At 33.3% G+C, this 27,882-nt stretch overlaps 3 protein-coding genes across 3 annotated transcripts; 1 reads left to right on the top strand and 2 right to left on the bottom strand.

Moving 5' to 3' along the window:
* The first annotated feature begins 2,053 nt into the window (after positions 1-2,053).
* LOC120067787 (replication stress response regulator SDE2) lies at positions 2,054-7,229 on the top strand. The gene is made up of 3 exons (XM_039019371.1): positions 2,054-2,803; positions 5,070-5,679; positions 6,843-7,229. The coding sequence occupies exons 1-3, from the start codon at positions 2,148-2,150 to the stop codon at positions 6,987-6,989; spliced, it is 1,413 nt and encodes a 470-aa protein (XP_038875299.1). The 5' UTR covers positions 2,054-2,147; the 3' UTR covers positions 6,990-7,229.
* An 869-nt stretch (positions 7,230-8,098) lies between these two features.
* LOC120067942 (probable F-box protein At3g61730) lies at positions 8,099-12,620 on the bottom strand. Its single transcript, XM_039019587.1, has 8 exons — positions 12,373-12,620; positions 11,179-11,378; positions 11,046-11,090; positions 10,575-10,736; positions 10,417-10,464; positions 9,823-9,993; positions 9,267-9,374; positions 8,099-8,368 (listed from the first exon to the last, which is right to left on the bottom strand). The coding sequence occupies exons 1-8, from the start codon at positions 12,618-12,620 to the stop codon at positions 8,286-8,288; spliced, it is 1,065 nt and encodes a 354-aa protein (XP_038875515.1). The 3' UTR covers positions 8,099-8,285.
* Positions 12,621-14,778: 2,158 nt separating this feature from the next.
* LOC120067941 (histone-lysine N-methyltransferase ATX3) lies at positions 14,779-25,289 on the bottom strand. Its single transcript, XM_039019586.1, has 23 exons — positions 23,910-25,289; positions 23,767-23,822; positions 23,482-23,677; positions 22,293-22,415; positions 22,072-22,140; positions 21,907-21,975; positions 21,702-21,793; positions 21,310-21,402; positions 21,030-21,165; positions 20,846-20,927; positions 20,589-20,688; positions 19,991-20,115; positions 18,635-18,780; positions 17,660-17,764; positions 17,393-17,457; positions 17,081-17,294; positions 16,908-16,994; positions 16,766-16,822; positions 16,576-16,665; positions 16,222-16,308; positions 15,462-15,536; positions 15,261-15,361; positions 14,779-15,166 (listed from the first exon to the last, which is right to left on the bottom strand). Exons 1-23 carry the CDS (start codon positions 24,792-24,794, stop codon positions 15,076-15,078), a joined length of 3,144 nt encoding a protein of 1,047 aa, XP_038875514.1. The 5' UTR covers positions 24,795-25,289; the 3' UTR covers positions 14,779-15,075.
* Positions 25,290-27,882: the final 2,593 nt, after the last annotated feature.

Below are 27,882 nucleotides of genomic sequence, written 5' to 3' on the forward strand. Positions count from 1 at the left end.
TGTTCTCTAACAGAGGTTTCCTCCTTCATACGGGAATTGTAAATGTATTTGAGAGCATCATATCAAATGGATGAGGACTGTTGTCCGATCATCACTTGCAATGATTCCTTGATCGCCTTATCGATGACCATGCTCTCATGCTTTTTAGCCAACACATCTGATATGCTTGCTAAAGTGTAGGCTCGGGCTTTCTCATTCACTTTAACCCATTTGTCATATGTATCCCGAACGTTTTGGTTTGCAGTTGAACTAGGAACTAGAGAACATTCCTCCGTTAACATAAACCTCAAATCATCTACTACTAGTATTGTATTGATATTTGATTTCCAGGTTGAATAATCTTTACCGTTAAATTTATCGGAAGCTAAAAGTTAGATGATAGAATTTGATATGCTGGAAATTTAAACAAATCCTATTAGTAAACTTCTTTTAAACCCAATCAAGTTTTAGGCGAAGTAATAATGTATCCATATTTCATTATTAATTGCAACGATACTTTAGTGGGTCAGAATAGATGCTACTGACGGGCAGTCAAATACTCCACTGAAGCAAGTCATTCTTGACTAAATACTAATATCAAAATAACTCTTTATTTCCATAGTCATTTAGTTACCGTTTTTTATCAAGAACTTACTGTCACTTAGTAACTCTTATAAGTGTGATCCTCCATTTTCAGATTTCAGAGAATGGTATCAACAAGCTCTCGAATTGGAAGACAATGCTGAAGATAGAACTAAGAAATCCTATTCATTTATGAAGTTTGTGGTGTTCTGATTCCTATGTTACAACCCTCCGAATAGGTGGTCGCCTAAAAACAACACGCATGTGGGATATAGAAATCTCACGATGCAACCTAATAGAAGAGACCGTAGAATATGTTGACACATTTCTTTCACCCAAACTACTTCCTCTATTCACCTTATTATTGACCCATGCAAACACTTTCCGAATGGAGTAGTTGCGGTGACACAAAGCTGAGCATGGAATTCATATAAGTTAAGACTGAAAAAAAAAAAAAAAAAAAGAATAGTTTAGATTTCTAAATTTTCAGTAAATCCATTTGAATTTCGGCTAAAAAAAAGTCCTCCAGATTTATTATCGAAATTTTTAATTTCAACTAATTTCTGATCGAAATTCAAAATAGACGATTTTCAAATATAGAAAATTGAACAAAATATTTACCAATATAAAAAAATGTCACTATCTATCAGCGGTTTGGAAAATATTTTCAGAGAATTCTCTAATGAGATTCATAAATTTTAGCCATAATTCATAAATTTTTGTTCGAAATTATCTAAGATCAATAGAATTGGCATAGATTCAAGATTCTTTTTGCAATTTAAAATCTTTAGTTTCAAAAATTCAAATCTCCTTGAAAATTGGTTGAAAATTAAAAAATAATAATAATAATAACCAGAACAACTCTTTTTCAATTTTAAATCTTTACTTAGAAAATTCAAATCTCCTTAAAAATTGGTTGAAAAATAAATAAAAAACCAAAACAACTCTTTTTAAAATTTAAATCTTTGTTTCGAAAATTCAAATCTCCTTAAAAATTGGTTAAACATTAAAAAATAAAAATAAAAACAACTTTTTTCAATTTTAAATCTTTATTTTGAAAATTCAAATCTCCTCAAAAACTGGTTAAACATTAAAAAAATTAAGCAATACAACTCTTTTTCAATTTTAGATCTTTATTTCGAAAATTCAAATCTCCTTAACATTGGTTAAACATTAAAAGAAAATTAACCAAAATAACTCCTTTTCAATTTTAAATAAAATTAACCAACATAACTCTTTTTCAATTTTAAATCTTTATTTCAAAATTCAAAATCTCCTTAAAAATTGGTTAGAAATTAAACCAAGGAACTCTCAAAATTAATCTGAAAACAAGATAGCTTACCTAGATCATGATATTTTCTTAAGGATATTTAAGGATATAACTAAGCTAATTTAAATAACAAATTTAAATGAATTGAAGAATAAAATCGTAATTTTATATTATCTAAAAAGTCAAAGAGTCAATAAAACTATAAAGGGAATATTGTTTCAAACACATAAACATTAGGGTTATCTTTTTACAATAAACCAAATCGTTCTCCGAACTCTAAACTTCTCTGAAAACCAAAATTCGAAGCTCTGCGATAATGGAGGCGACCGGTACCGCCATATCCAGGCGCGAAAATGTCGAGATTTTCAATCTCTTCGTGAGGCTCTTAGATGGCAAAACCCTAGCTCTGAAATTGACGTCCCCTTCTGTACACGGCCATGCCCTCAAGCACCGTCTCTTTCAGAGCACTGGAATTCCCCCAAATCACCAGCGTCTTGTCACCGGTATCCGCCAGATCGAGGAAGATTCGGTTGTATCGTGTTCTGGTGGAAGATTTCCCACTGTCCATCTTCTTCTCCGGCTTCTGGGAGGTAAGGGAGGGTTCGGATCGTTGCTGCGTGGGGCGGCAACGAAAGCGGGGCAGAAGAAGACGAATAATTTCGATGCGTGTAGGGATATGAGTGGGAGAAGGTTGAGACATGTGAATGCTGAGAAGCGATTGGAGGAGTGGAAGGCGGAGGAGGAGGAGAGGAGGTTGGAGAAGGTGGCTGAGGAGTTTCTGAAGAAGAAAGCGAAGGTTGGGAAGAAGGGGGTTGGGGATTCTGCGGCTCAAAAGTATGTTGAAAAGTATCGGGAGGAATCTGCTCGTTGTGTGGCTGAGGTGGAGGAATCCGTGAGAGATGCGGTGATGAAGGGAAAAAGGAAGGCTGGTTTGATGGCCAATGGTGCAGATGCCAAAAAGTTAAAAATCTGGTTAGTTTCTTACGTATGCCTCTTCTTTGATATGTTATATTATGTTTTATTAGCTTGCAAATTGCCTTCAAGGTTATATATCTGATCATAAAGAGTTAATTAGGAGCATCCTTAATCACCAATCAGGTTGGAATTCCTTTTATGTTTATACCATTGAAGCAATGTTTGCCTACTATCTACTTCCTTTTAGATTTCCTCATTTTCTTGCCGTTCTGTATTGGAGTGGCGTCTTCAAATGATCAATTTATAAGACTATTCCATAGTGAGCATTTCGTTGATATAGTCTATTGTTGAATTTGCCATCTCAAAAACCTTTTGAAATATCCCCATCCAGCCCAGTCCATCACTTTTCTTTCAGTTGTAGCTTCCATCCTTTTTACCCATGCTGAAAACTTGAAACTCCTTTAGGAGTGAAGATTTATAATCTTCAACACTTTTTTTATTCTTTGATCCCCCTCCAACTTCGTGCTCAATTGATTATTGTAAAAGTTTTTATTAGAGCCTACTGCTGGAATATTTGGCATGAAAGAACTGGCAGAATTTTCGCAAATAAGGAACACTCAATACATCTGATTTTTTTTTATGCTATTTTTTTTTTTTTTTTTAATATGAAAATCAACTTTCATCGAGAAAAATGAAAGAATACTAAGGCATACAAAAACACAAGCCCTCAAAATCCACTCCTAAGCATAATGTTGCCGAAAGAATAATTACAAAAAAGCTTCAGAAGCAAAGTCCAAAGCGACCTGTAAAACCTCACTAAAGGCCAAATCTCACTTGGGTTCTTTTCAAGACCACTAAACACCCTATTGTTCCTTTCCTCCATGTGATCATTATGATTGTAACTAGGTGTAAATGCTTCCCTCTCTCCTACCACTATAGCTATTCTTCCCTCTCCTTTCCAATTGGGAAAGGTTTTCTTTGTAGATCCCCTTTTATGGGGACCCTTCTTTGTAATTTTATACCCTGGTCAGCCTATCGATTAAGAAGTGGAAGATGTATAACCAACAAAGAACATATTCACCAACGACCAGTTTCAAAGGAGAATGCCTTAATTTACTCTCTCCTTCATGATGTGTATTTTGTTTTTCTAACATTGAACATCCTTGTCATCTCTTTGTCATTGTTCATATGCATCATGATTTTGGATAAAATTGTTTGGAGCTTTTGGCTGGTCTGTGGTCTTGCCAAATGATATATTCATTATCCTTGCCTTGGTCATTGTGGGTCATTCATTTCATGGGCGAAAAAGACAGTATGCTGGGTTTCAATTCAACATAATTTTCTTTTTTTTGGTTTCTTTGGTGCGAAAGGACCTCGGATATTTCAGGGATGTTTTCTCAATCCTCAACAGTTTCTGGATTTAATTTTATTTCATTCATTTTTTTGGTGTAAGCATAAACACCTCTTTAACGATTATAGTTTTTCTTCTTTGATTTCCAACTAGTGTAAGTTATTGTAACACATCTTTAGGTGTTGGGAGCCTTTAAACTCCTTTTATTTCATATATGAATCAACACCGTAGGTGTTGAGAGCCCTTTAACTCCTTTGATTTCAATATCAATAAAATACATTTCTCATCTGAAAAAAAAAAAGAACACATTCACCATCAAACCTCAAAGACACAATCTGGTCAGAAACTCAACGGAGAGCTCTAAAAGAAGATCAAAACAAATTCTTTAAAAAATTTCTTGATGGGCCTTTGAAACTTACCTGGATAAACAGCTTTTATTGCAGAACTGCTGAACTGAAAGAGAAATTTGAAATAGCTGTGATTTTTAAAAAGATTCTTGAAGTAATATCACTCTCTTCTATTTGTCAAACATTTATAAATCGAGATTTTTCTTTGTATGAATGGGAAAGAGATTAAAAAAATGAGAGAACGCAAGTCAAGAAGTTTCCTAGAAGATTTTTGTTTGGGGTTCTCAAACGTTTAAAAATTGAGAGAATATAAACTTATATTGAATCTACATCTTTTCTTGTTTCACATGGAGTAAATTGTCTCCTTTTTGTAATCCTCTTTAACACTGTGGAGGTGGTTTTTGTAGTTAACCTCGGATATGGTTTTCTTTAATCTATTTTATCAGCCAATGGAATGGTTTATGTTTCCTATATGTACACAATTAAAAATTGAAAAAAATAAAGATATTGAAACATTAACACTACTTTCTTCTGTTGGCCAACTATTGAAGAATTTAAATGTAATTATTCCCTGTAACTGAGCATTTTCTTATTAGTTTTGTGCGAATAATTATTTGTCTGCTAGGATGGGCAAGAGGAAAATGGCTGAAAGTGACAGCGATGATTCGGACGAGGATGACACAGAAAATGAAGAGGGAAGTGAGAAATCAGTCATCTTGAACGTTGGTCAGTCTGATTTAAAGGACACTGAAGGGAGTTCAGACTCTGTTAACTTTGGTAAAAGTGGGAATGGTTCTGGTGGATCCTCATGTGAAAGTGGCTCCGAGGAAGAAAAAGATGTTGCAGTGCGGGAAACCATGGAATTAGTTGGAAGCTCTAGTGAAAAAGCTCTTCAATCTGAAGAGGTTGATATGGTTGAAATGAATGACCAGACTACTCAGAGTGCAGTTGTACCTTGTTCCGAAGGTGTTGCCGGTTCTGCCCATCAAGAAGACGAGGTTGTAAAACAGGATGCTCGTGAGGTTGAAATTGCCAACTCTGAAAACGTATCTGCTAATCATCAAGATATCTCAGATCCAAATAATGGTGAAATTATTGAAGATTTGTCCACACGTCCTGAACCAAATGGCCCTCCAGTGTCTAAGTTGTGTGACCATGAGGACACAACTGCAACTGCAAGCAGTTCAGAAGCACCTCTGAATTTTGATGATTTTAGCTCTGCTGCTGAAATGGAGGTATGCTTAAGAATTCCACTGATTGTTTTTTTTATGCACAACGACTTTAATATCAAATTTTCATTCCCATTTATTCTTCTGCTAGGAGGTTGCATTGCATCAATAAAAAACAATTGGACAAATTGCAAAAACTAGCGGCTAATGTATGGTGGTAGTTGCAATTACACCCTCAAACTTTCAATTGTAAAAATCGAGTCCTCAAACTTATACAAATGTTCAAATTGAGACCTTGAGTCAAGCTTATAAAATTGTAGAAATTGAAACAATACAAGTATCATGATTCAATTTTTATCCTTTGAGGTTTTAATTCTACTACTATTGTAAGTTTGGGGTCCAATTTTAATACTTGTGGAAGTTTGAGGGCCTATTTTTTACAATTAAAAGTTTGAGGGTGTGATTGCAATTACTATCATACTTCAGGGGTGGTTTTGCAATTTGCCCCAAAAAAATATTAAAAAAGACATAAAATCTATATTCTAAACCTTTGTTGCAATTATATAATCTTGTGTATGACATGACCATACCTTCACACATGGGTAATTTCAAAAAAGCTCAGGGGAGGCCAAAAGTTTATGGTCTGACATTATATATTCATAATCGTCCAATTGTAATAATCATAATGGGTTAATGGGTTGACCTAATGGTAAATAAGAGAACATCTTCTTGATAAAGGGTTAAGAGGTCAGGGTTTAATTCATGGTAGCCACCTGCCTAGGATTTAATATCCTACGAGTTTCCTTGACACCTTAATATTGACCCGTGACGTATGTGTAAACTGACTCGAACACTCACAAACATAAGAAAAAAGTTGTCCAATTGTAAAAGTTGGAAGAGGACAAATTAGAGAGAATTTATAAAATTGAAGTTTATGTGTGTGTGTGTTATACTATGAAAAATTTTGTCCATATTCTTAGGAGGTCTTGATAACTAGTTAAATTCACTATGAATTATACTTGCTTATAATATTTAACTTAAATACGCCCTTGAGTTTTGAACTCAGGAGGACACTAACAAAAAAACCTTTTATGACTTGAGCAGTCTGCTATTTCTATATGTGATTTTTTTTATAAGTAATGACTGTTGTTTGTTCGTGTTCAACATTATATTAGTGAATGAAACTCAAATTGTTCTTTAGCTCATATTATTTTCCTTTCATGATCCAGGTTCTTGGTTTGGAAAGGCTAAAGTCCGAACTGCAAGTGCGTGGCTTGAAGTGTGGAGGTACTTTGCAAGAGAGAGCAGCCAGGCTTTTCTTGCTCAAATCTACCCCTTTGGACAAGCTTCCAAAGAAGCTTCTTGCCAGAAAGTGAACGTAATTTTGTACCATTTGTAGCCACTTGACTTCTCTCCATAAACGTGTAATGATATTAGGATGATCTTATTGTACTTTCTTTTCAATCTTTTTACCAATAGTGAAGTAGTCATTAGTTGTGTGTGCGTGTATCCTTGCACTTTTGATAGTTATAATAGAATAAAATGACCTACTTTTTTTTTTTTTTCCTGTTTTTGTATTGGAGTTATCAATGAGAAATTGTAAATATTTGTAAAAATGATTAGTTGTTGCTCTATTGAAATTTTATTTGTGCTAGAGGAGATCAAGATAGTTCTATGCTTTAAAAGTCTTGTTTAGTTATTGATGAAGGCTGTAGTGCGAATCCAATTTTGTTGTCAAGGATGAGTGTTTTAAGGTTGGACTATATTTATGCACCTTACTTCATCATGCACTAACAATGAATTAAAATATTATAAAAAATAAGAATTATAAATTCTCCAAGAAAAATTAAGTTGTTGATCTATCAATAAGTCAAATTTATGGATATATTTTGATATTTAAGAAAAATTATGAATTCCCCAAAAAATTGTAGAAAAATAGTGAGCTTATCTTTTAATGAAATTTGAACACAAACTATCATCTTGAGCGAAGTAAATAAATATGATCTTTAATAATTGACTGTAAATAAGTTTCTTAGTATAAATATATCATTTGGATATAAGATATATATATGATTAATACATATGAACTTGAATTGTAAATTTGCCTTGCAAAAACTTGAATTGTCAATAATTATTTTGAGAAAAGTAATACTGACTTCTGCTTTTGTATGCTTGTCTTTTTTTTTTTTTTATTGTTATTTTGGAGCCTTATTAACAAGTGTTCTACATTAAAAATGTATTTTTGCTCTAAATTTTTTTATTTTAAAAACAATATTCAAGATTTAACTTCCAGTTCGAAAAACAAACTCCTATTTTTGTATTATTATTAATCTGTTGTCTTGATTAATTAAAAAACACAACACGACTTAATCAAATTAAACTTCAAGAATAATCTAAGACCGATAAATTCAACAAATCATGAAAATGAATTTTGTTTTTAAACTCTCTCAGAAAGTTTTGAACATACAAAAAAATGGTAGAAAAGTGATTTGAAACATAACTTGTTAATGAGAAAGGTTACAAACTAAAAGAATTAATTTGTAGGAAATGGTTATTTGGTATTGTTTTTGTTTGGTAATTATATGCTTATTTGGAGCAAAGTATAGTGAGTTGAGTTCGGTTTGGGGTTGAAGTTCAAGGGGGAAAAAAAGAAAGAATAATAAAAGAAGAAATTAAAGAAGCTGCTGAGAAATTCTGATAGAAACCACCTCTCCGTTTGCTCCGGCTTTCATGGCTTGGTATTTCACGTGAACTCCTGCATCCGCCATACATGTTAAAATCACACCTCAATCTCAATCAAACACTAGACTATGCTGATGATTAATGTTACTAATTAATGCATTCAAGAATAGAAGTAGGCTATGTCTAGGAGCTGTTTTCTTTCTATGTCTGGAGTACTTGTTTGGATTGACTTTCTAAGCATTTAAAAAGCATTTGAAAAGTTAATCTAAACATATCCTTAGGTAGTTGATTAATTACCAGTGCTTTTGCTGAGTACACATTATTAGAAATTATTTTTACACTCTTTATTAGGAGTGCTTTTTCACGTGGCTATAACCAATTTTTCTCATGATTATTAAAAGCATTTTTTGGTTGAAGCTTCGCATCATGTTTCTAGGAAAAATTTGAGTACTTTCGCAATACATACTACCCTCATTTATTATTTGACATGTCATTAAATGATTTATAAATTTATTATTTATTTATTTCATAGACCTCATATAATTCTTAAATACTACTTTTATGACATTCATACTGTCAATAATACTAGAAATTTTCTCCTGTTTCTAAGTGGTTTTCGTACTTTTGAAACAGAATGTTATTGACTAAGGTGATAATTAAAGGGACATTTGAAAATATTTATAGATTTAATATTTGTATCAAACTCTTATGTGCTATAATTAAATTATTTGGTTAAAATAACTTATTTATGTACTTTGAAGTAAAAAAGAGGAGAAAAAAAAACTTTTTCTACATCCATCTTTAATAGAATACTAATTAATTTCTTCTAGATGTATTTGCAGTGTTTTTAAAACCGAACTAATCGAGTTGACTTTTAGACCATTAAAATTCTAGAAAATGTTTTTTAAACGATTAAATGTACTTTTCACCGTTTTGAATATTATTAGAAAAAGTGGAGGCGATGGATTTACCTTCATTGTCTTGTAAATAGGTATTTACAGCAACTGCGTTGAGGGTAATCATTGCCTTTGGTTGCCAATCAGTTCGACTTCCTGTCCATGACTTCAGATCCAGTATTCCTGTCAATTCATTTGGGAAAAATATCACCATATACTTCATAATTATTGAATCTCCTCAATTACCTCAATATCGCTTGCAGGAATTTGAACTCAGATCTTGTGTTTTATTTGTAACACGTTAAACCACTGGGCTTAGCTTAATATAGAAATTTAGTGTGTTCTAAACAGATGCTGAAGCAGCTTGCACCATATATACGATTATAATTTCTTTCAATGGTCTACAATTTGTAGCTAAAACTGAGCAGTATTTCTTCAAGAAGAATAAATAATTCAAGAATTTCATTCAGTAATATAGCGTATTAAGATCACATTTCATGGATCGTACCTAAATTATTAAACTTGAGTAAAAAGTATACAGCAAGAAAAGATCTTACAGCAATAATTTTCAGAAGTATCTAGCAGTAATATTAAGACAGTAATATTTCAGTATAGGGAGGCTGTGTTATACCTGAGGTTGAAGAGTCTTTCAGATGCTTGACGTCAAAAATGGCCCCTGAAGCTGATTCTGTAGGCTTCCTGATATCATGGGAACCTACAATCTGATACTCCCAACTACCATCTTGGTAACCTTCGTTCAGGAAGAGCTCTATGTGCCTGGCATCCAACGTTTGCATTGTTCCTACATAATAATAGTAGCAAGGTCAGCAAGAGCAAACAAATTGTAGATAACTTTCTGCAGCTATACATCCACTGTCTTTAATTTTGAAATACAAATTATTTTTACAGATTAGACTCTCGATGGTGCCCTTAGATTTAATTCTTGTTTGGATGTGTGAAAACCCTTCTATCAACAATGAACTAATGCTGATTAGCAGATGATTAGGGCATGTGCACAGTATCATCCACATTCCTAAGGTATTGGAAATCAAAATTAAATTAATTTTCAATGAAATTTGGAAGTGGATTCCCCAATTTTTTTAAATGTAGTGTGGCATACCAATTACTAGAACGGTACAACTTCAGGCTATAATCTTAAAACAATCGACATAAAAAGAGGTTCCTACATTTTTGTGGGATACAAAATGTTTACTTGGATGCCTACCATCGCATGTATTCAGGTCGCAAACGGGACAACGAACAAGTTGTAGATCTGACAAATTTGTCCATTTAGAATATAAATTTACTGAAAAGATTCATAGGAGTATCAAATTATAACAACAATTGAAAGAAAATGTCAAAAACATTTAGCAAGCTTGATACCAGCTATCCAGATCCCAGTTTTAACATTGTGCAAGACACAACAACCGGACTCCAACGTCTTATCCGTTGAATCCTGTTTTGGGATTTTCATTTGGGAGCCTAGCCTTTCTGACAGGAGTGCTACTGAAGAATCTAGGAAAAATGCCCCAATCCGCATCCAGTCTGGTTTCATTAAAATAAATGATAATAAATAAACGATATGGTAAAGATGCAAACTACAGTTCATTAGTATATTCGAATCAGGATCACTAAATATCTATTTTATACTTGATGACGGAAAGTAGTAGTATATAATGACCTGACTTATGGTTGAATAGAAAATGAATGTCTAGTAATTGGGTAAGATTTGATAAACTGATAATAAAATTGCACAGTAGCCGTGGCTAAACAGGTCCTTGACATTTAGTTGTAGTTGAGTACAACCGGACGCCAAATTACTTTAAGGAGTCAAGTGGAATCACAATCACTCACCGAGATGCTTCTCCTGCTGCCGAAAAATGTAAGAGTGACTTCCGTCTGGAACACGGGTCATTGAATAGTTAAGCAAACGCAGTACGTATTCACCAGAGCAGGAAAACTCGGAGAACTTGAATCCGATTCTTACCGAAGGCAGAAACGTAGAGTTTGATCCATTTGAAGGCCGTATGTTGAGGGGCAGGGACCTGAAGATCACGCAGGCAAACATACTTCCATATGCTGTCTTCCATGACTAAACGGTAAAACCACCGACTAGTTGCAGCAAGCATCATCAAAGATCTTCCATCCAGAAACTTCGCGACCTCTGTCCAAACGTCCGCGTCGTACCTTTCATGTTTATTCACGGAAATTGCCATACGGAAGGTTAAAAATACATATCGATCCTCAACTTTGTTTCCGATGAAATATTCAAACTGGTGGAAACAATTTATAATTCCTGTGATTCATCAATCTTAATCCCGATCAACCAAACTTAAGCCAGACTAATGGCTGAATAAACAAAGGAACTTTCAATAACTGAAACTGAAATAATAACTGATAAAAAAAATTGAATATGTAAAAGATAGAATAATCACGTTTTTTATTTCTTATAGGTAGAACCAAAAATCAATACATAGAAAGTAAAAGATGAAGTAAAAAGGAAAACCAGGGGACTCGGTGTACTTAATGCGATAGAAAGTAAGAAGTGTAATTACAGAACTAGCTCTAGATTGAAAGAGTCCTGAAACTGCTTCGATCCTTGTGACAAGTAAACAATCAAACTATGCTGAAGAATTGGCAATACAAATTATATTACAGAATGTACTTACGATTAAATTTTTTAGAGCTCCAGAAAGTGTTTATCAACGCGTAGTGGTTTTCAACAAAGATCATCACATTCAGTTTGCAAATCCTAAAATCACGTGACTAACGTTTCTTCTTCATCGTCTCTCCTGATGGAGAAAACAAACAAGTTTATTCTGCGTAGATTTAACTCTGCAGACGTTCACTTTGAGCTTCGGAATCTCACAGAAACAACTCGAATTATTCGTTTCTTTCTACTTCAAAGTCCTTAGCAGTACTAAACAAATGCGAACTACGCAATCGAGCTCAGAGAGCTTAAACTCGAGGAAATAACTTCACGTCTCAATTTTGTGAACTAAGCAATTCAATCACTTCTAGAAAATCAAATTTGAAGGTCCTAATTATCACGATACTGGAAAGCACATAGGCATTTACCTCTACTGGCAGACACGTATTTACGCGCGAAACTCGTATCAGAATTGAAATTACCTACGAACAGCGACTATAAGGATGAGACAGAAAGAGGAAGAGAACGAACCAGCAGGAAGACGAAGATGCAGAGGACGAAGCAGAAGAATGCGCAGTAAGAAAAGCGGAACGAGGAGAGCTGCAAGAATGAATCGGCTTAATATCTCTACGCATTCGCTTTACCGTTCCTTCCGGCTCTGCAGCAACAACTGAATTTGGCGATGATCGCTTCGACATTTTTGCACGCTCCATGGCAATGGATAGCGATCTCGTAACCACTCGATCTCGGGCTGAGGCAATGCTCAGTTTCTTCCCCATGGACGTTGTTTAGATGCAGAGCCTATTTTTTGTTTCTGTTGCTTTGAGATTCAAAACAACCTTCTCTCGTTCTCAAACTTCGCTATTTATATGCGCGGGAAAGACAAATGTTCCTTCTTTTAGAAAAAGTTAATTTAAAATCTTAAATTATGAGAAGCAATAAATTAAACTAATATTATTAATATTATTACATTTAATGCAAGTGCAGAAGGGTAAATGTAGCATTCTATTTATGTTCGTTTTTAATTTTATTTCTTATAGGTTATAAGCTTTTAAAATGTTTAAGGAGAAAAAAAAAAAAAAAAAAAGTGGACTCCATTTGATTATTTTGGTGTTATTTACTTGTGTTCTATATTTGTATTGATACGTAGACCCCACATCCAAATCTATAACAAAATAACCTAATCTAATTGATGAATAAAGAGTACTCAATCCGATTGCGCCTAAGAATTACGTCCTATAATTATCGTTACCGTTAAGGTTATCATTATTATTACTACTATAGCTGAAACATTGCCAATTTTGATATATTTACGATTATCGTTACTGTTACGTTATCGCTTGACCCAGAGATAGAGGTAGAGATAATGGTAACTATAAATTTGACAAAATTCATAATTTTAAGTAAATGCAATCAAAATCAATCCAATTACGTTTGCGATTTAAGCTCATTATAATCGATCCATCAATGAAATTTCATTACAATTACACCAATTTTCATTACAATTTGGTAAACATGGTCTAAGTTCAATTAGAAGTTCAATATCTAAACTTTCTGTTTTGCATCAAATAGCTCCTTGAAATTAATTTTGTGCCCAATACTTCATAGGTTTCTAAATCTTAAAATTATTGAATAAATTTCAAAATATTTGATTATGTAACTAATAAGTTTTATTTGACATTTTTAAAATCTAAGAACCTATTGGACACAAAATTTGAACATTTATCGTATTACACATATTTAAATTTTATTTTGGATAGACTTGATAATTTCAAAAATTGTTTAAGTATTAATTTGGTGATACAAAATTGAAAGTTCGAAAAAAATCTATTTTCTATTTTTAAAATTGAGAACATTTGCATGAAATTTAAAAGACTAAATTTTTTATTTAACTAATAAACAATGTCATAACAAAAAAATATAATTACATAATTGGAATGAATGAAATTCTATCTAATTTATTTTTTTTAATTGAAATAAAATAGAATAAATAAGTAGATAACAATAGAAACTAACCATTTTAACATTTTATTGATGAATCTTGACAATATCCAGAGACTTGTATGAGGCTTTAAATATTGACAAGATATGAGACTTTTTCCTTTTTGTAAGAAGTATAAAAGTAAACTATGAAGTTTAAAGTCACAAATGAATAATATGAAGGTCAACCATGAAGATGTTGAACTAAAATATAACAACATAATTTGAAGGAATAAAATTTCAAAAGAATAACTTGTCAATATCGTACTAAAATGTTATAATAATATGAATTTCATTATCATAAAGTTGAATTATACAAAATATTATTGAACTTGAGGTTGATTTCAATTATGCCCAAAACTCAGTTTTGAAATTTGTTTTGAAAAATATTATTAAACTTTAAAATTGTTCCAAAAATATCTTTTCTTTCTTGGTATCTATGATTTGGGAAAAGTTAGTTTCGTGTAATTTATAATTAAAATTTAGTCCTCGTGATTTAATGAAACTCTCCTAAATAGTGTAGGTAACTATTTATTAAGATTTTATCAAACCATAAAAACTATTTATGATGTTTTATCACATTATAAGGACTGGATTTTGACGTGCAAAACATTCTTATAATTGTATTGTGACATTTTGATTGCTAGATTTTGATAATTATATTGGGACATGACATTATTTGAGTTGTGAATAACTTTCTAATTTAGAGTACTGATTTCACCACTCATTCAATTTTAGAATCGACAAAAAAAAAAAAAAAAAAAAAAAAAAAAAAAAAAAAAAAACTACAGGAACAATAATTTTCCAATTCTTTTTAGAACCAAAGAATTATGTGCTTCAAGTCTTTAAACTAATCGGACAAGTACTACAATAATGATACAAAAACTTTACAAGTTTCACTCTCAAATAAAGCAAAATGGCAAAACTAGAAAGGGTAGAGGCCAGGAAAAAAAAGTATCAACAAACAAACACTATATAGAGAAAGGAATTTTTAAAAAAACACCTCAGAAGCCTAAGCATAGCATCGAAAGAGCCGCAGATTGAATTTACACTTTTATTCCACCTACGCTACAAATTGCTATACAAATGGTGGGGGTAGAAAGGGGAAAATGACTATTATACCAAAACAACTGCCTTTAAATTTCTTTCTTTTGAAGAGAAAAAAGAATGTAGCTGCTCTCCAATAGAGGTTGCAGAGGAGATGTAGCAAAAGAATTAGACTTGTGTCGAGTTGAGTTGAGACCAAGTTAAGAGTTAGTTCATGAATTTCCTGCAATTGGGGGCTTTACAGTGGCAAGGCACTTTGAGTTCATCGGGTTCGTCGGGATCGAATAAGTAATCGTACCTGTTTCGTCGTTTGAGAGAGGGGGAGATGAGTAAATGAAAGAGAGAGCAAAAAGTGAATTAAATTTGAAGTTGAAGAAAGAATGTCTTCTTACGTTAGTTCTTCTCCAGCTGCTACATTGGTCTTGGCAATCAGAACGATTCGGCTTTCATTGTCACCGACGCTCATGATCCTTGCATAGCAGTTCGGCATGCACTGCAACACACACACACACATCCCCATTTCAGTCTTTCACACCAAACAAACAAATTACAAGAAATTGTCCCCACTTCAAACTTCGACCGTATTTGTTTACCGAATGATTGATCAACCGTGCTATATTTCCTTTGTCTGTTGCATCAATTACGATTTCCTCGCTGATCTTGAAAAGCTGCAACAATATAATCAGTTCAACATTGGTGATTAAAATACACTTGCACAATCAAACTCCAGCATTTCATAGAGGGAGAAAATATATTAGAAAAAGACCTCTCTTGGATCTGAGCAAGGGGAAGAAAAAAGGGAAAAGTGAAACCCCTTCAACTTTCCAAGATACCGAGTGAATTTGAGAAGACATTTGTAAAGCAGTTCTTGGAGAATAATTATTCTATAAATATTAAATGCCTTTTGAAATGTTCTAAATTTTTCAAAATGGTTTTAAACTAGATTGCCAATCCGATGGAAAATTCTGAAAATGCACTTCTAAATTTAGTTGAAAGTACTTTTTTTTTTTACTATTCTAGACATATCAAACTCAATTATGATGTTAGCAAAGCCATAAGCGGGGGTAGTGATAGGCATGGTATTATCGAGGTGCTTAGGAATATTTTTATAGCGTTGAGGGTATTAGTAAAATAGATAGAGAGTTTGTTAGGAGAGAGTTGTTTATACATAGACAGAAGAAAAACATCGAGGGTAGGCAATTGTTTGGTTTGCTTAAGCTTGAATGGTCTAGATAGAAATAGACGTTATCTTTTATGTTTTAATATATTAAGATGCTACCAAATAGAAAAAATCAGATTTCATTATTGGTAACATAACCAACTTCATGCATCAATAGAAACGATTAAACTCACATAGCAATCTTTTCCTTCTAATTGGTACCGAGCCTCCCTCAAATCTGCTACACTGCGCCGCACCTGCTCACCACGGTATTCAACAACCTACAGGTAGATTTGAACACCTGATTAGTTGGATAACTAAAACTTCATCTCAGAAGACTGCCTCAAGCCCATGGTTGTGTATGATGAAAATGCAATAAGTTAAAAGCATAAGGAAAGCTGAAGAAGAAAACACATAGTACAGCATTTTGTGCTGCTGATGTAATCTTCAAAAAAGTTACTGGAACTGTTTGCTCAAACTTTCTAATGACAGATACGTACAGTGTACACACTTAAATGGAGCTTGCAAGAAATTAGACACATCCTTACCATTTCTCCCTCTTGCACATTCCTCCGAGCAAAGAGGCCCCATCCATGAATTCCAGATTTACCAAAACAAACCCGATCCCTTTCAGTTCTCTGAAGTCATTTAGGGAAATTAATCAAATAGCAACAAGATCTCACTAAAAATATAAATATACAAAAAAGAAGGAATGTTGCAAGAGGTGGCAGCATTTACCTGTAAATATTGAAGTCGTTCCTTGAATGAGGAAAACGACTTGGGGTCTGCTCCTTCCTTGTAAGAGAAAAAATGTATTGATTTAATCGCTTGAAAATGAGCTAAGACCGTTAAGTTAAACTATCTAGGAGAAGAATATTACTCTGTGTGTGCTCAAGCTAATAATCTCATCCAATGAATGATGGCTCGGCCCCATAAGTCGATGGAATATTGGTTGCCCTTCAACCCTCTATAAACATACAGATAATAATGGTGAGGCAAAGAAATTACAAGTTAGTAATCACGGAATAATTTCTGAAATGGTCAGTGGACAACCTTATCTGTTGATCTAACATAAACACGACATCTTGCCGCAGAATATGGTTCAAACTCATTAGTTTCAGAGGCTGATGACTTTGACATTTCTTCTATCTTTGATGTAACTAGCCTTGATCCCCTGTAGCATCCCTTCTGCTTTTGAAGCAAGTTTCTGCCAGAAAAAACCCCAGAAGGACTACGCACCACTACAACAGCATCAGGGTTTGGTGTTCTACATGACAGATAAGGATTTCGAGTCTCAGGATCCATATTGAATCAAACAGAGAGGCAGAGAAAGTAGAATTATATGCAATGAAGTAATGACCTGACCTATGAATAGCACAATATATCAGTTTTCTAGTAATTTGTCTCCCTTTCTCCTCTGAGCACTGCAACTGAGAGAATATACATTGGGTTAAGAAATTGTCTGCCTGTTGCACCTTGAAAAAATTTCCCAACCCAGAAACAGAAATGAAATCTATTTCTCAAAAAGAAGATGCATTGCGATTATAGGAGGTCAAAAATAATAACACCGTGTCAACTTATTGAAACATTCTGTAGAGTAATGGTCACAAAGTATCAACCATAAACACTTACCTCCATGGAGTACCCTGCTCTCGAAGCACACATTGTATGAAAATAAGTAGCACATTTGCAGCATTGTGTGCAGGAACCGTGACTTTGCTTGCAGATTACACATCTCTGTTACCCATAAAAAGAAAGAATGTATAGTCAACAAACATTTCTTTGCATTCTAGAAAATCAACATTTTAAATTCCCTTGGAAATACAAAAATAAAAGGCTAAATGTATTATTTTGTCATTCTTGTGTATGCCATTTCTTAATTTTATTTCTTAACCTTCTAAAACTTTAAATTTTAAGCTTTATTTACTATGTCTAATTACATTTTATAATATGAAAGAATGATGTTATAAAAAATTAGAAAGTTATATTTAACAAGGGAGGCTAGTTGTTAGCATAATAGTAATTTAGGCCCATTTTCTGCATAAACTATACCAAGTTGGATAAGTTACTACAAGGCTAGTCATGTAAAGTAAAAAATAATAACAATTTATAAATTAATATGTCCGATTCACTAAATCAAACATGAGGTAATCTTCTTATATTTAATTGACAAAAATGCATTCTAGTGCACCATCATTTTGTTGATCAATTTAATATTCTAGCATAGTAAGGTCTTGCTTGAAAAAGTTGGATGCATAAAAGATGAAAGCCGGTTGTGGTTTTTCAATAACAATAGAATAAGAATAAAAAAAGATTCATAAGACGAAATTGAAACTTTCAAAATATCAGTGGAAAAAGAATAAATAAATAAATATATCATTAAAAAAAAAAAAAAAAAAAAAAACCAATAACAATAACGAAAACATTAGGATGAAAGGACAACTTTCGTAAAAATAAAATTATCAAATCTGATTCTTCAAACCACAACCATTTTCATTGGAAAATAGATTTTCACAAGACTAAGAGATCCTTATTGATCAAAATAGGAGATCCGACAAGCAACAATTTTGATTCAGAATGAGAATTTATTTTAAATGGTAAAATTACCTTCAAAAAAGAATTCGATGGAATTCTAAAGATGCCAACAGCAGGCTCCATTTTCTCATGATTCAAGAAAACAACTTCAGGGCGAAACCAAGCACACGTGACATGAACCCAGAGTCCCTCAGCGTCAGTTGGCTTTACAGCACCTCCTGAAGCAACATATAATAATTAAATTTTTTGTTTCCTTAATCATATTGCAAGACAGCAAAGGAACAAATAGGCACAAGGCATACTCAAATAAGAAGTCACTTTCCCATGAAACTAACACATAAATAATATACAATAAAAAAATTAATGAGTATAAATCAGATGCCGGTGATCTAGAGTTGAGAGAAACTGATAGATCCGCAACTGTAGAGTCCACAAAAGAAAAAGGACAAGAGGACAGAACGAACAGGAGGGATATGTTTTTTGTTTAGGATTTTACTTTTGTAACTGGACCCATTCCTAGTAGGAAATGGAATCATTCTAGGTCTGGTGTAAATTGGTCAGTTAGTGACAATAAGTTTTCATTTCAAATTTATTTCTTTTGGTTAGGAATCAGGAGAGACTGGAGCTTACAAATCTCCCTAAGATTGTTATTTTCCATTTTTATCAATAATTGCATTTTATCAAATTGGTTTTATCAAAAACCAAAAGGTGAAGGAATGAAGACAAGGTGGGTTGGGGGCTGTAGAGAAAGAAAAACCAAGGAAATGAGAACGTGAGACTCTCGTGGAGGAACTATACATGATTTTTGCTTAAGGTTCAAATTGTCAAGGAAACAGACTTCTCTGATAATGTTTGCACCCCAGGAACGCTGCTGGGATACCTCAGATTCCTCCCCCATGTCCCTAATTTATTTTCTTTTTTTCCCCTAGTTATTAGCTTGATATTAGAAAACCAAAACTAGTATTGTAAGATTTGAAAAATCCCTCTACTCTTTTCTCCCGCACGTATGTTCAATGTTCACGAAGACATAGCATCTATGGTCAATGACTGATTGAAGGTGCTTCCCATGCCCTATGGAAGGGTGACTATGCCATGCATGTCACCACAGGTAAACACCCAAGCACCTTAAAAGCACTTGGCATCTCTTTAAAATGATAGCACTCAGACACCACCATGATGCATAATAAGCCTGTTCCCAAATTCATGACCATAGCGTTGCTCCCTCTTTTTCTACTTAGCAGCCTTGGACCTCTATAATTTGAGAAATATCCTCCCCCCCCCCCAAAAAAAAAAAAAAAAAGTCTTATTAAAATTCAAGAGTCTTAAGACTTATGGCCACCTTAATTGAGAAAGTTCAAATATAAAATGAAGTATTTGGAAAAATTTAGAAACACAGACGTCCCAGAAATGAAATACAATCATACACACCCTTCACAGGACATAGGCAACACTCTCTGTTGGCATCTGGTGTTTCACAAGCTCTGCAAACCCATGACGTAAAATCGTGAATATCTTTTGCCCCATAGCATTCCTGGTGCACAGCAACTTGGCATCTACAAAAGAAAGGAGAAAGGTTACAGTTCTCCTGTATACATAGAATTACATTTCAACTATTTGTGCCTCCAGCTATAAGTGGTTCACATAAATATAAATCCCTGAATGTGTTAAATATGAACCATTAGAAATCCCAACATTAGCTACTAAATACGGTTAATCTTAATCCTTGTTATCTTTTATTAAAAAAAACAGAGCTTTAATGGAGAAAAATAAAATAAAACAAAGGCATACAAGATAACAAACCAGTAGAAAATCCTTATTTTCTTACATGTGGGCTCAAAACTTTACTTTCAATTCACAACACAAACATATGGATAACTAATTTTGAAATGGTGATGAAAAGATATGTGATAATATAAATCTAGAACCTGTGGTGGTATATTGTAATACACATTCACTTCAAACTGTGAAGTTTGTTTTCATTTAAAATATATATGTTAGTACATAATTATATAGATCGTGTAGGCACCTGTTACAGATGATAATTTTGTTTTCTTCCCAATCTTCAACCCATCTACAAATAGCACACCTCTCTGTCGTCCATTTTGCATAGACAGGCTCATAATCCTCTGTTACAGCAAAGAATAACAAAATTTAAAATGTAGCCTCGATATTTCTAATTTATCAATGAAAGTTCACAGTGAGAACAGACCGACAGCAAGCATATACTGCAATCTTCCCAACATTAGAGAGAGAGAGAGAGAGAGAGATGGAGAGAATGTATACCACGTAAGAAGGTGCTTAGCTGCTGACTATCCAACTTCAAAGGCTTCGAGGAATCTATGCCATTCGTGTTGAACTCTGCAATCTGAAATTTCATTGATGTCAGTAAGAAATAACGAATAGCACAAGTACAAGACAGTGACTAAAACCTAAAATAGAAAGAAAAGACTGAGGTGTCACTACGAACCCATTGTTCCAGAGGTAACATTGTAGCCTTCACTTTAACACTATATTTCCATTTCTTTGCTCTACATCCAGTGTGCTTTTCCCATTCACTAAGTCTTTGTTTTCTTGACCCACAAGATCCGCACTTACAGACAACCCTAAAAGACAGGAATTGAGGTCACAATTTCATCATCTTACAATTTGCCAAACCATTAAAATGATGCGCAACTCTAAATCTTTCATGGAAATGGGGGGGAAAATAAAATGTCATTTAACGTTATGTTCAGAGGACTTGGACTTACAAATGTAAATCAGGAATATAGGCTCCTTCCATGCCATTGCACACCACTATTATCTTATCTGGAATAGAAGCCACAGCACCTTTGTCCCCAGAACTGGTTTACTAAAGTGTTAGATAACTCACATCAAATGTATAAACTATAAGATCAGAAAATGGAAACTGATAACATGACAAAGTTCCTGATAATTCTTAATTGCATCTGATGCATGAGAGCTTCATAGCAAACATAAAAAAGTGGAATTCCATACCCCTCTCTCTTAACCAAAGTATTTTTTAAAAAAAATAAATCTCTCTTAACCAAAGTATTAATATGTCAATATTTTTACAGGCAAATAAAGTCATAATAACTAAAAAAATAAAAATTAAAAATTAAAAAGAGTTTGTAGTGCTTACTTGACTTTCGATTGATTATTCTCAACATGCGGAGGTTCAAGATTGAATTTGACCTTGCAATCAGGGCAATAATATTCGCTATGTGCCAAATCCTTCATGCAACGAGATTAACAATTACACATTCCTGAACTTGGGTAAGAATATGTGTGTCTGTATGTGAAAGAGGGAGAACAGAGCCACACCATTTGAGGTTCAGAAGGCATACCTTAAATAGCTTGCCTGAAATTCTGTCGCACTCAGCATGCACCCATACATTACAACCATCACAGCACACCTAATTCGACAACAAACACACAAATAAAATCAGATAAAGAAGGAAGAATGCAGATAGCAAACAGATTGGTTTGAGCAAATGACAAAACATTCTTACCCAATTTCCACCATCAGAATGGTGCCAGATTTTCTTGCATATGCCACAATATTGCTTCGATTGTCTTAACTGTAAATACAAGAATTATTAGATAATCTAGATAAATATCATCTATATTTATTAAGAAAAGAAACTATTTTGTCTGCTTCGTTATTTGCTCGAGATTTGGCAAGGAACTATTCCCGCACAACAAAATATGTTGAAAGTGAGCATTTCCAAACCTTATGGCAATGTTTGCATAAAAGTTGTGTTGGAGAAGGCGGGCCCTTTACTTTCTTAAGCGTTTTACAAAGCGATAACAAGCCACATCCATCACAATGTCTATAACCTTTGTTGACTACTTTCTGTAAAATAAATTAACTGATAAGAACTCTCAACAAAATCAAGCAAATTACACCATAATGTACCAAGAATAAAGAGATAATAGTGAACAGAGTCTATAAAACCAGCTTCTAAGAATGTGCAAATCATGCATTAGCATGAATTGACGCAAACATAAAAGACAGTGTTAAGGAAGAAAACAAGTTGAGGTTGATATGTTTCCTAATTCATCAAACAACAAAGCCTAAGAGTGGGGGAGAAAAATAATTGAAAACGAATGTAATCATTGACTATAAAGATCTTTAAGCCGAAACCACGGCATTAAACTCCAAAAAATTACTCCCAAATTCCTTACCTTTTTTGGGCCATATTAACCCTTTTTTTTCCAAAAATTTTACCTCCCCAACCAACCTCTCAAATTTGACCAATTGGATCACCACCCAGTCCAAATAATGTATAATTCAAAATCAAGAGTGTAATTGAAATTTCTAAATTCAGAAACTAAAAGACACCGTGCTCAAACTACACATTGAATTTTTTTGGGGCTAAAAAGTCGGCTTTGAAGACACCAACCAAGAGTTTTCCTTATAAAGCTCATTCAAGGATTCGACCCCATGACCTCCGAGTGGTTGCGACTCAAAGATCACAGGCCTCAGCCAACGGGGACACCTCATGGGAGCCACATAGTGACATGCAATTTTAACAGAGAATAAAACTACAGATCCTAATACCAAAAAAATCTAACGATAAGTAATTTCGACCAAAAGAATAAAATTACATATTCTTATACCAAAAAGAATACAGTAAAGGAATGCAAAAGTTGGACCAGATGACAAAACCAGTCATATAAAGATATAAGGTAACTGTAAAAGCAAAGGCCGGCGTACAATAATTCATTAACCGAAGTTCTTATAACATAATAATTTTGTACGCGATTATCCTGTATCATATTCCAATAATCCAAACCCACCCACGAGAAGAACAGTAATTCAAGTTCATGCAGACCTCAAATAAAAGGCTCATAAGTTCATAACATAATTCAGATAAACTACAAACGAAAAGTATGAAACCAATTCTTAAGAATCTTACCTTCTCGGAATAGTATTCCAGATCCTGGTTTGACGTCGAAGCATCAGGCAGCCCACTGACATCTGCTTCTCGAAGAGACATTAACATACTGCTCACGCTAGCATCCACGTAACCATCTTCTGCTAATAAAGCCTCCTCGATAGCCATCTGGAAATCACTTGGCTTGCTCTTGTGCAACTGCTTCTGACCCTTGAATCTGATGAACAGCGGAGATTTTATCATCATGATACCTAATGGTTTTTAGAAAAATACAAACAATTGACGGAAAAATAGTTGGCTACACACCTTTCCAAGAACTCCGCAAAGGGGTATATCATCCCTTGTTTCACCCATGCATAGTCCTGTGAATTATGAACATATTAATAAATAATTAACGAACGCGACAACTAAAATTATCATTACCCATAGTCAAGGAGCGAAAAAATTACCCTCTGAGTTCCATTTTTTGAGTATCCGAAAAACATTACACATATAGAACCTGGGATGCAAGATTTTAGAACCGCTGCAGGGGCTTGCAACAAGGGATCGATAACTACCGCTGGCCAAGCAGGGTATCTTTTCCCACACTTCGCCCAAACTAAATCTCCCAGAACAAACTCCTCTGGCTTGTAAATATCCTTCCTCCTTTCAGAATTTGTTTCTGTCTTCGCTCCCATATAAGTTAGCTTGGTGGGTTTCTCTTCTTTTTTCAATGGCAACACAGTTTTTGAACTAAAATGCCTTGAACCATTCAAATTAGAGAACCCCATAAAAGTATTATCTTTCTCCTCCTCACTTTTACCTGATGAGTCCCACTCTGAATTCTTCAAACTGTAATTATCTTTCCACCGCTGTTGTTTCGATAGTGCCAATCCCTTATTTCTCATTCTAGATTCTGCTAAGACACCATCTTCATCTTCTTCGTCGTCATTATCTTCAATGCTGGAATCCGTAAAATCAACCTTCGAATCTTCGTTCTTCCATACATGAAGAACCGAGTCACTGAACCTCGAAGGCAACATCTGAATTCGTCCTCGTGATGATTTCAACAGTGGGGGTCGTAGTTTCTCGACGCTGCGGTTCAATACTCGCTGGCCATTCAATTTTTTCGGATTTCGCTCAAATTCATCTCCCCAGTAGAATCCGCCGTTGTACCAGGAACCCGAACCAATACTTAAATCCTCAACCTCGCGTTGGAGGCCATAAGAATAATACCCATCCGTCCGCCGTTTCTTAGAATTCACCGAATACATATAATCCGCAGAATCGGAATCCTCGAGCTTGCAACGTTTAAGATTCGGCGTTTCGAATTTCATAGTTCGTTTGATGATCATCTTGTTACGAATATTGAAACCCAATTTCCTATAGAAAAACAATGCGAAGCCCTAATTATCTTCTTCCACGAAAAGGAAACGAACACCGGCCAATGTCGAAGGATTTCTCCATCCACCATTCAACTCCGCTTCATACCCACTCCACGCGACACATATACTCAACATACACACAACCGAAAAATACGAATAAACCCTAATTCAGCCACAACAAACGATAAAACTCAGAGAATTCAATTCGTTCCAGAAACCTTCACGTCCGCGAAACTCAGATTAAGAACGGAAAGAGAAATCGCAACGAAACAACAAGAATTTTCAATATCGAAAAACTAAATCCGCGAGAAACGGAAGAAAAACGCCGGCGAGGAAAAATCAAAATCGAGTGCTAATTTCAGACGAAAGAAATCACTCAAACTCGCAGAGGAAGGAAACGACGATGCTACGAGCTGTGTCAGAGCCGGGGATCGATCCGCCTAAACCGAAAAGAAACCGCAAGCGGAAATTTCGCTTTTTATATATTATTGGAAAAAAAAATGGTTGCGTCTAATTCATTTTATTATAAATTTATTTTATAAATAAAATAAAATATGAGACTATTTAGACTATATCTAATTATTGTTATTATTAAATTAATGTAAATATTAAATATTGATTTTTTCATAATTTTTAGTTCAAAACAAATTAAAAAAGGGGTTCAAATTTCTTACATTTTAGCCAAAGATCATATATCTTAACAAAATATTTTCTAAAATTTTGATTATATTTTAAGGTACATAACATACTCGAATGTGTCTATTCGAGTGAGCATGGTTCAACTAGCACATGGATGTTTAACGTCGATTAATATATGATTAGAATATCTCCATTCTTTCTGTACTAAAAAATATAAACCATGTGTTCGAATCAAGTTTACAAAATTTGAAAACATCGTCAAATAATACTAATAAATCTTTAAACTCTTACTTTTGTGTTGTATCTCAAATTCATTAATCATTTGTCAAAATTTAGGATACGAATGAAAGTTAAAATTTCATACACTTTTTAACTTAAAAATATATATATATTAAACATATCATTTTAAAAAATGTAGCAATTTACATGCACTTTTTGCTACATATTTGTTATAGTTTTTTAAGTATAGAAAACTAAATTTAAGATTATGATATTAAATTTCAATTGACACGTGGTATTTTTATCGAATATTTCTATATTTTTATTATTCAACAAAAGTGATTAGACATTTCAATCCTTTAGTAAGAAATTCACCAAACATACAAAATAATCAACCATGTGAATATAATATAAATAATAAATATTTTAATTTATTAAAAATGTAAAATTTGTATTTATTAAATAAGTTTTTGTTTTTTTATAAATATTCATTAAACATTAATATTTTATCGTAAAATTGAGAGAATGTCAACATTATAAATATTTTAAGATTAAGTAATTAAAAAAAGAATAGGGAAGAGGCGGGTGATGTGCAAAATATGGAATTAATTTTGGCTCCAAAGAAAATTGAGGAAAGCGAGGGAGGGAGGCGATTGGGAAGCGCGAACTCCAAACTGAAAAGGAAATTAATTATTTTTTTCTTTTTTTCCTTTTTATTTTTTTTTATTTTTTTTTGGAGATTGAAAAGGAAAAGTGTGGAAGAAGAGAGGGTAGCATGGAGATTCCGTACAACCCTTTTTGACGTGGCAGCTGAAGGATAGCCTACGGGGAAAAAAATCCCCACTTGATTTTGTTCTTATTTTTATTTGTGATTTAATAAGAAAAATTTTAGGGGATATTCGATGCTTAAAAGCAAAAGGTTGAGTTGAGTTGGTAATTATTATCTATGTTTGGTGTATAGAATTGAAGTGAATTAATAATTATTGTTTATATTTAAATGCAGAGTTGAGTTGAATTGGGTATCTTTGTTTTTTAAATGAAATTGTTTTTTTTTTCTACTACTGTTTTTAATTTCCAATCACATACACATTTTTCTAACTTTTCTAATATATATATAAAAAAACAATAAAAAAAAAAACTTTCGATGTTTTTCCATTCTCCAAACATAACAAATTTTCTATAAAGTATTCACATAGAGCATACAAAATTTTGAATTCATTTATTTAAACATACAGATAGAATTGATTAGTCAATTAGAAAAATCTAATTTAATCATTAATTACCATAAAAATTAAAAAGAATTGAAATAATTAGTGTCATCAAATGAAACTGTTGACATTGTTTTAGATAGAATGAATGACACTTAATGTTAATCTTAAAAAAAACAAAATCTTACAATTTAAATCATAAAATCAATTATTATATATTATTTTTTGACAATTTTGTGGAATATAAATTTATCTTTTTCTAAAATCGGTGAGATAATTTTAAAAATATTGATATCTATTTTTTCAGCTATTATGTTGCATAATTGTACAAACTATTTATTAAAAATAAAAAAAACTTGAACCATAATTTTAAATTTCACTATTTTATTATAATTATGTAATATTTGAAAATATCAAGAGATGTGTTGTTTAAACATATCGTTGAACTTTTAGTTAGTGAAACAATAATAGGATGTCGTATGTAATGTTTTTTAGATCTAAGAGAAAAAATGAAATAGACGAAAAACAATTATATCTAAAAGAACAAACATAGAAAGAAAAAAAAAAGGAGTTGAGAACTAAAAGAGAGATTAAAACTCATACGAGCCAGACAAAGAGAGAATAGAGAAAATGAGAAAGATGAACTAGACGGCGAAGGAAGAAAGAATGGGAGTAAGTGTAAAGAAGAGAGAATGGGAGTAAGTGTGAAGAGAGTATGAGAGAGAGAAAAACGACAAAGTAATTGAGAGAGTTGGGAGAGTAACAAAAGTGTGTGGGAAAATGAGTGAGAGTGAGAATAATAAAATGGTAGGTGAGAGTGATAAAATGGTGGGTAATTAAACCCATTGTTTTATTTTTATCAATGGTCATCGAGGTTGGGTACACAAAGGTGGTAGGCAGGGTATGTTGTCTAAGTTGTTTGTGCGAAGGTAGTCGTTGGAGTTAATCGCTAGAGTTGTCGTCGGAGGTGGTTAATGAAACCCGAAATTCTT

The sequence above is a fragment of the Benincasa hispida genome, chromosome 12 (assembly GCF_009727055.1).
Source record: "Benincasa hispida cultivar B227 chromosome 12, ASM972705v1, whole genome shotgun sequence".
Taxonomy (NCBI): Eukaryota; Viridiplantae; Streptophyta; class Magnoliopsida; order Cucurbitales; family Cucurbitaceae; genus Benincasa; species Benincasa hispida.

What these genes read in the sequence shown, in the direction of transcription:
- LOC120067941 (XM_039019586.1), bottom strand. Translation starts at nt 24,794, where the DNA reads ATGATCATCAAACGAACTATGAAATTCGAAACGCCGAATCTTAAACGT. An exon ending in TATATTCCTGATTTACATTT is followed by an intron (nt 21,166 to 21,309) that starts GTAAGTCCAAGT and finishes CCTGTCTTTTAG; the next exon opens with GGTTGTCTGTAAGTGCGGAT. An exon ending in ATATATTGTGCTATTCATAG is followed by an intron (nt 17,295 to 17,392) that starts GTCAGGTCATTA and finishes TCTGTCATGTAG; the next exon opens with AACACCAAACCCTGATGCTG.
- LOC120067787 (XM_039019371.1), top strand. Translation starts at nt 2,148, where the DNA reads ATGGAGGCGACCGGTACCGCCATATCCAGGCGCGAAAATGTCGAGATT. An exon ending in GCCAAAAAGTTAAAAATCTG is followed by an intron (nt 2,804 to 5,069) that starts GTTAGTTTCTTA and finishes TTTGTCTGCTAG; the next exon opens with GATGGGCAAGAGGAAAATGG. An exon ending in GCTCTGCTGCTGAAATGGAG is followed by an intron (nt 5,680 to 6,842) that starts GTATGCTTAAGA and finishes TTCATGATCCAG; the next exon opens with GTTCTTGGTTTGGAAAGGCT.
- LOC120067942 (XM_039019587.1), bottom strand. Translation starts at nt 12,620, where the DNA reads ATGGGGAAGAAACTGAGCATTGCCTCAGCCCGAGATCGAGTGGTTACG. An exon ending in CGACCTGAATACATGCGATG is followed by an intron (nt 9,994 to 10,416) that starts GTAGGCATCCAA and finishes ATTATTATGTAG; the next exon opens with GAACAATGCAAACGTTGGAT. An exon ending in CTATTTACAAGACAATGAAG is followed by an intron (nt 8,369 to 9,266) that starts GTAAATCCATCG and finishes TGGCGGATGCAG; the next exon opens with GAGTTCACGTGAAATACCAA.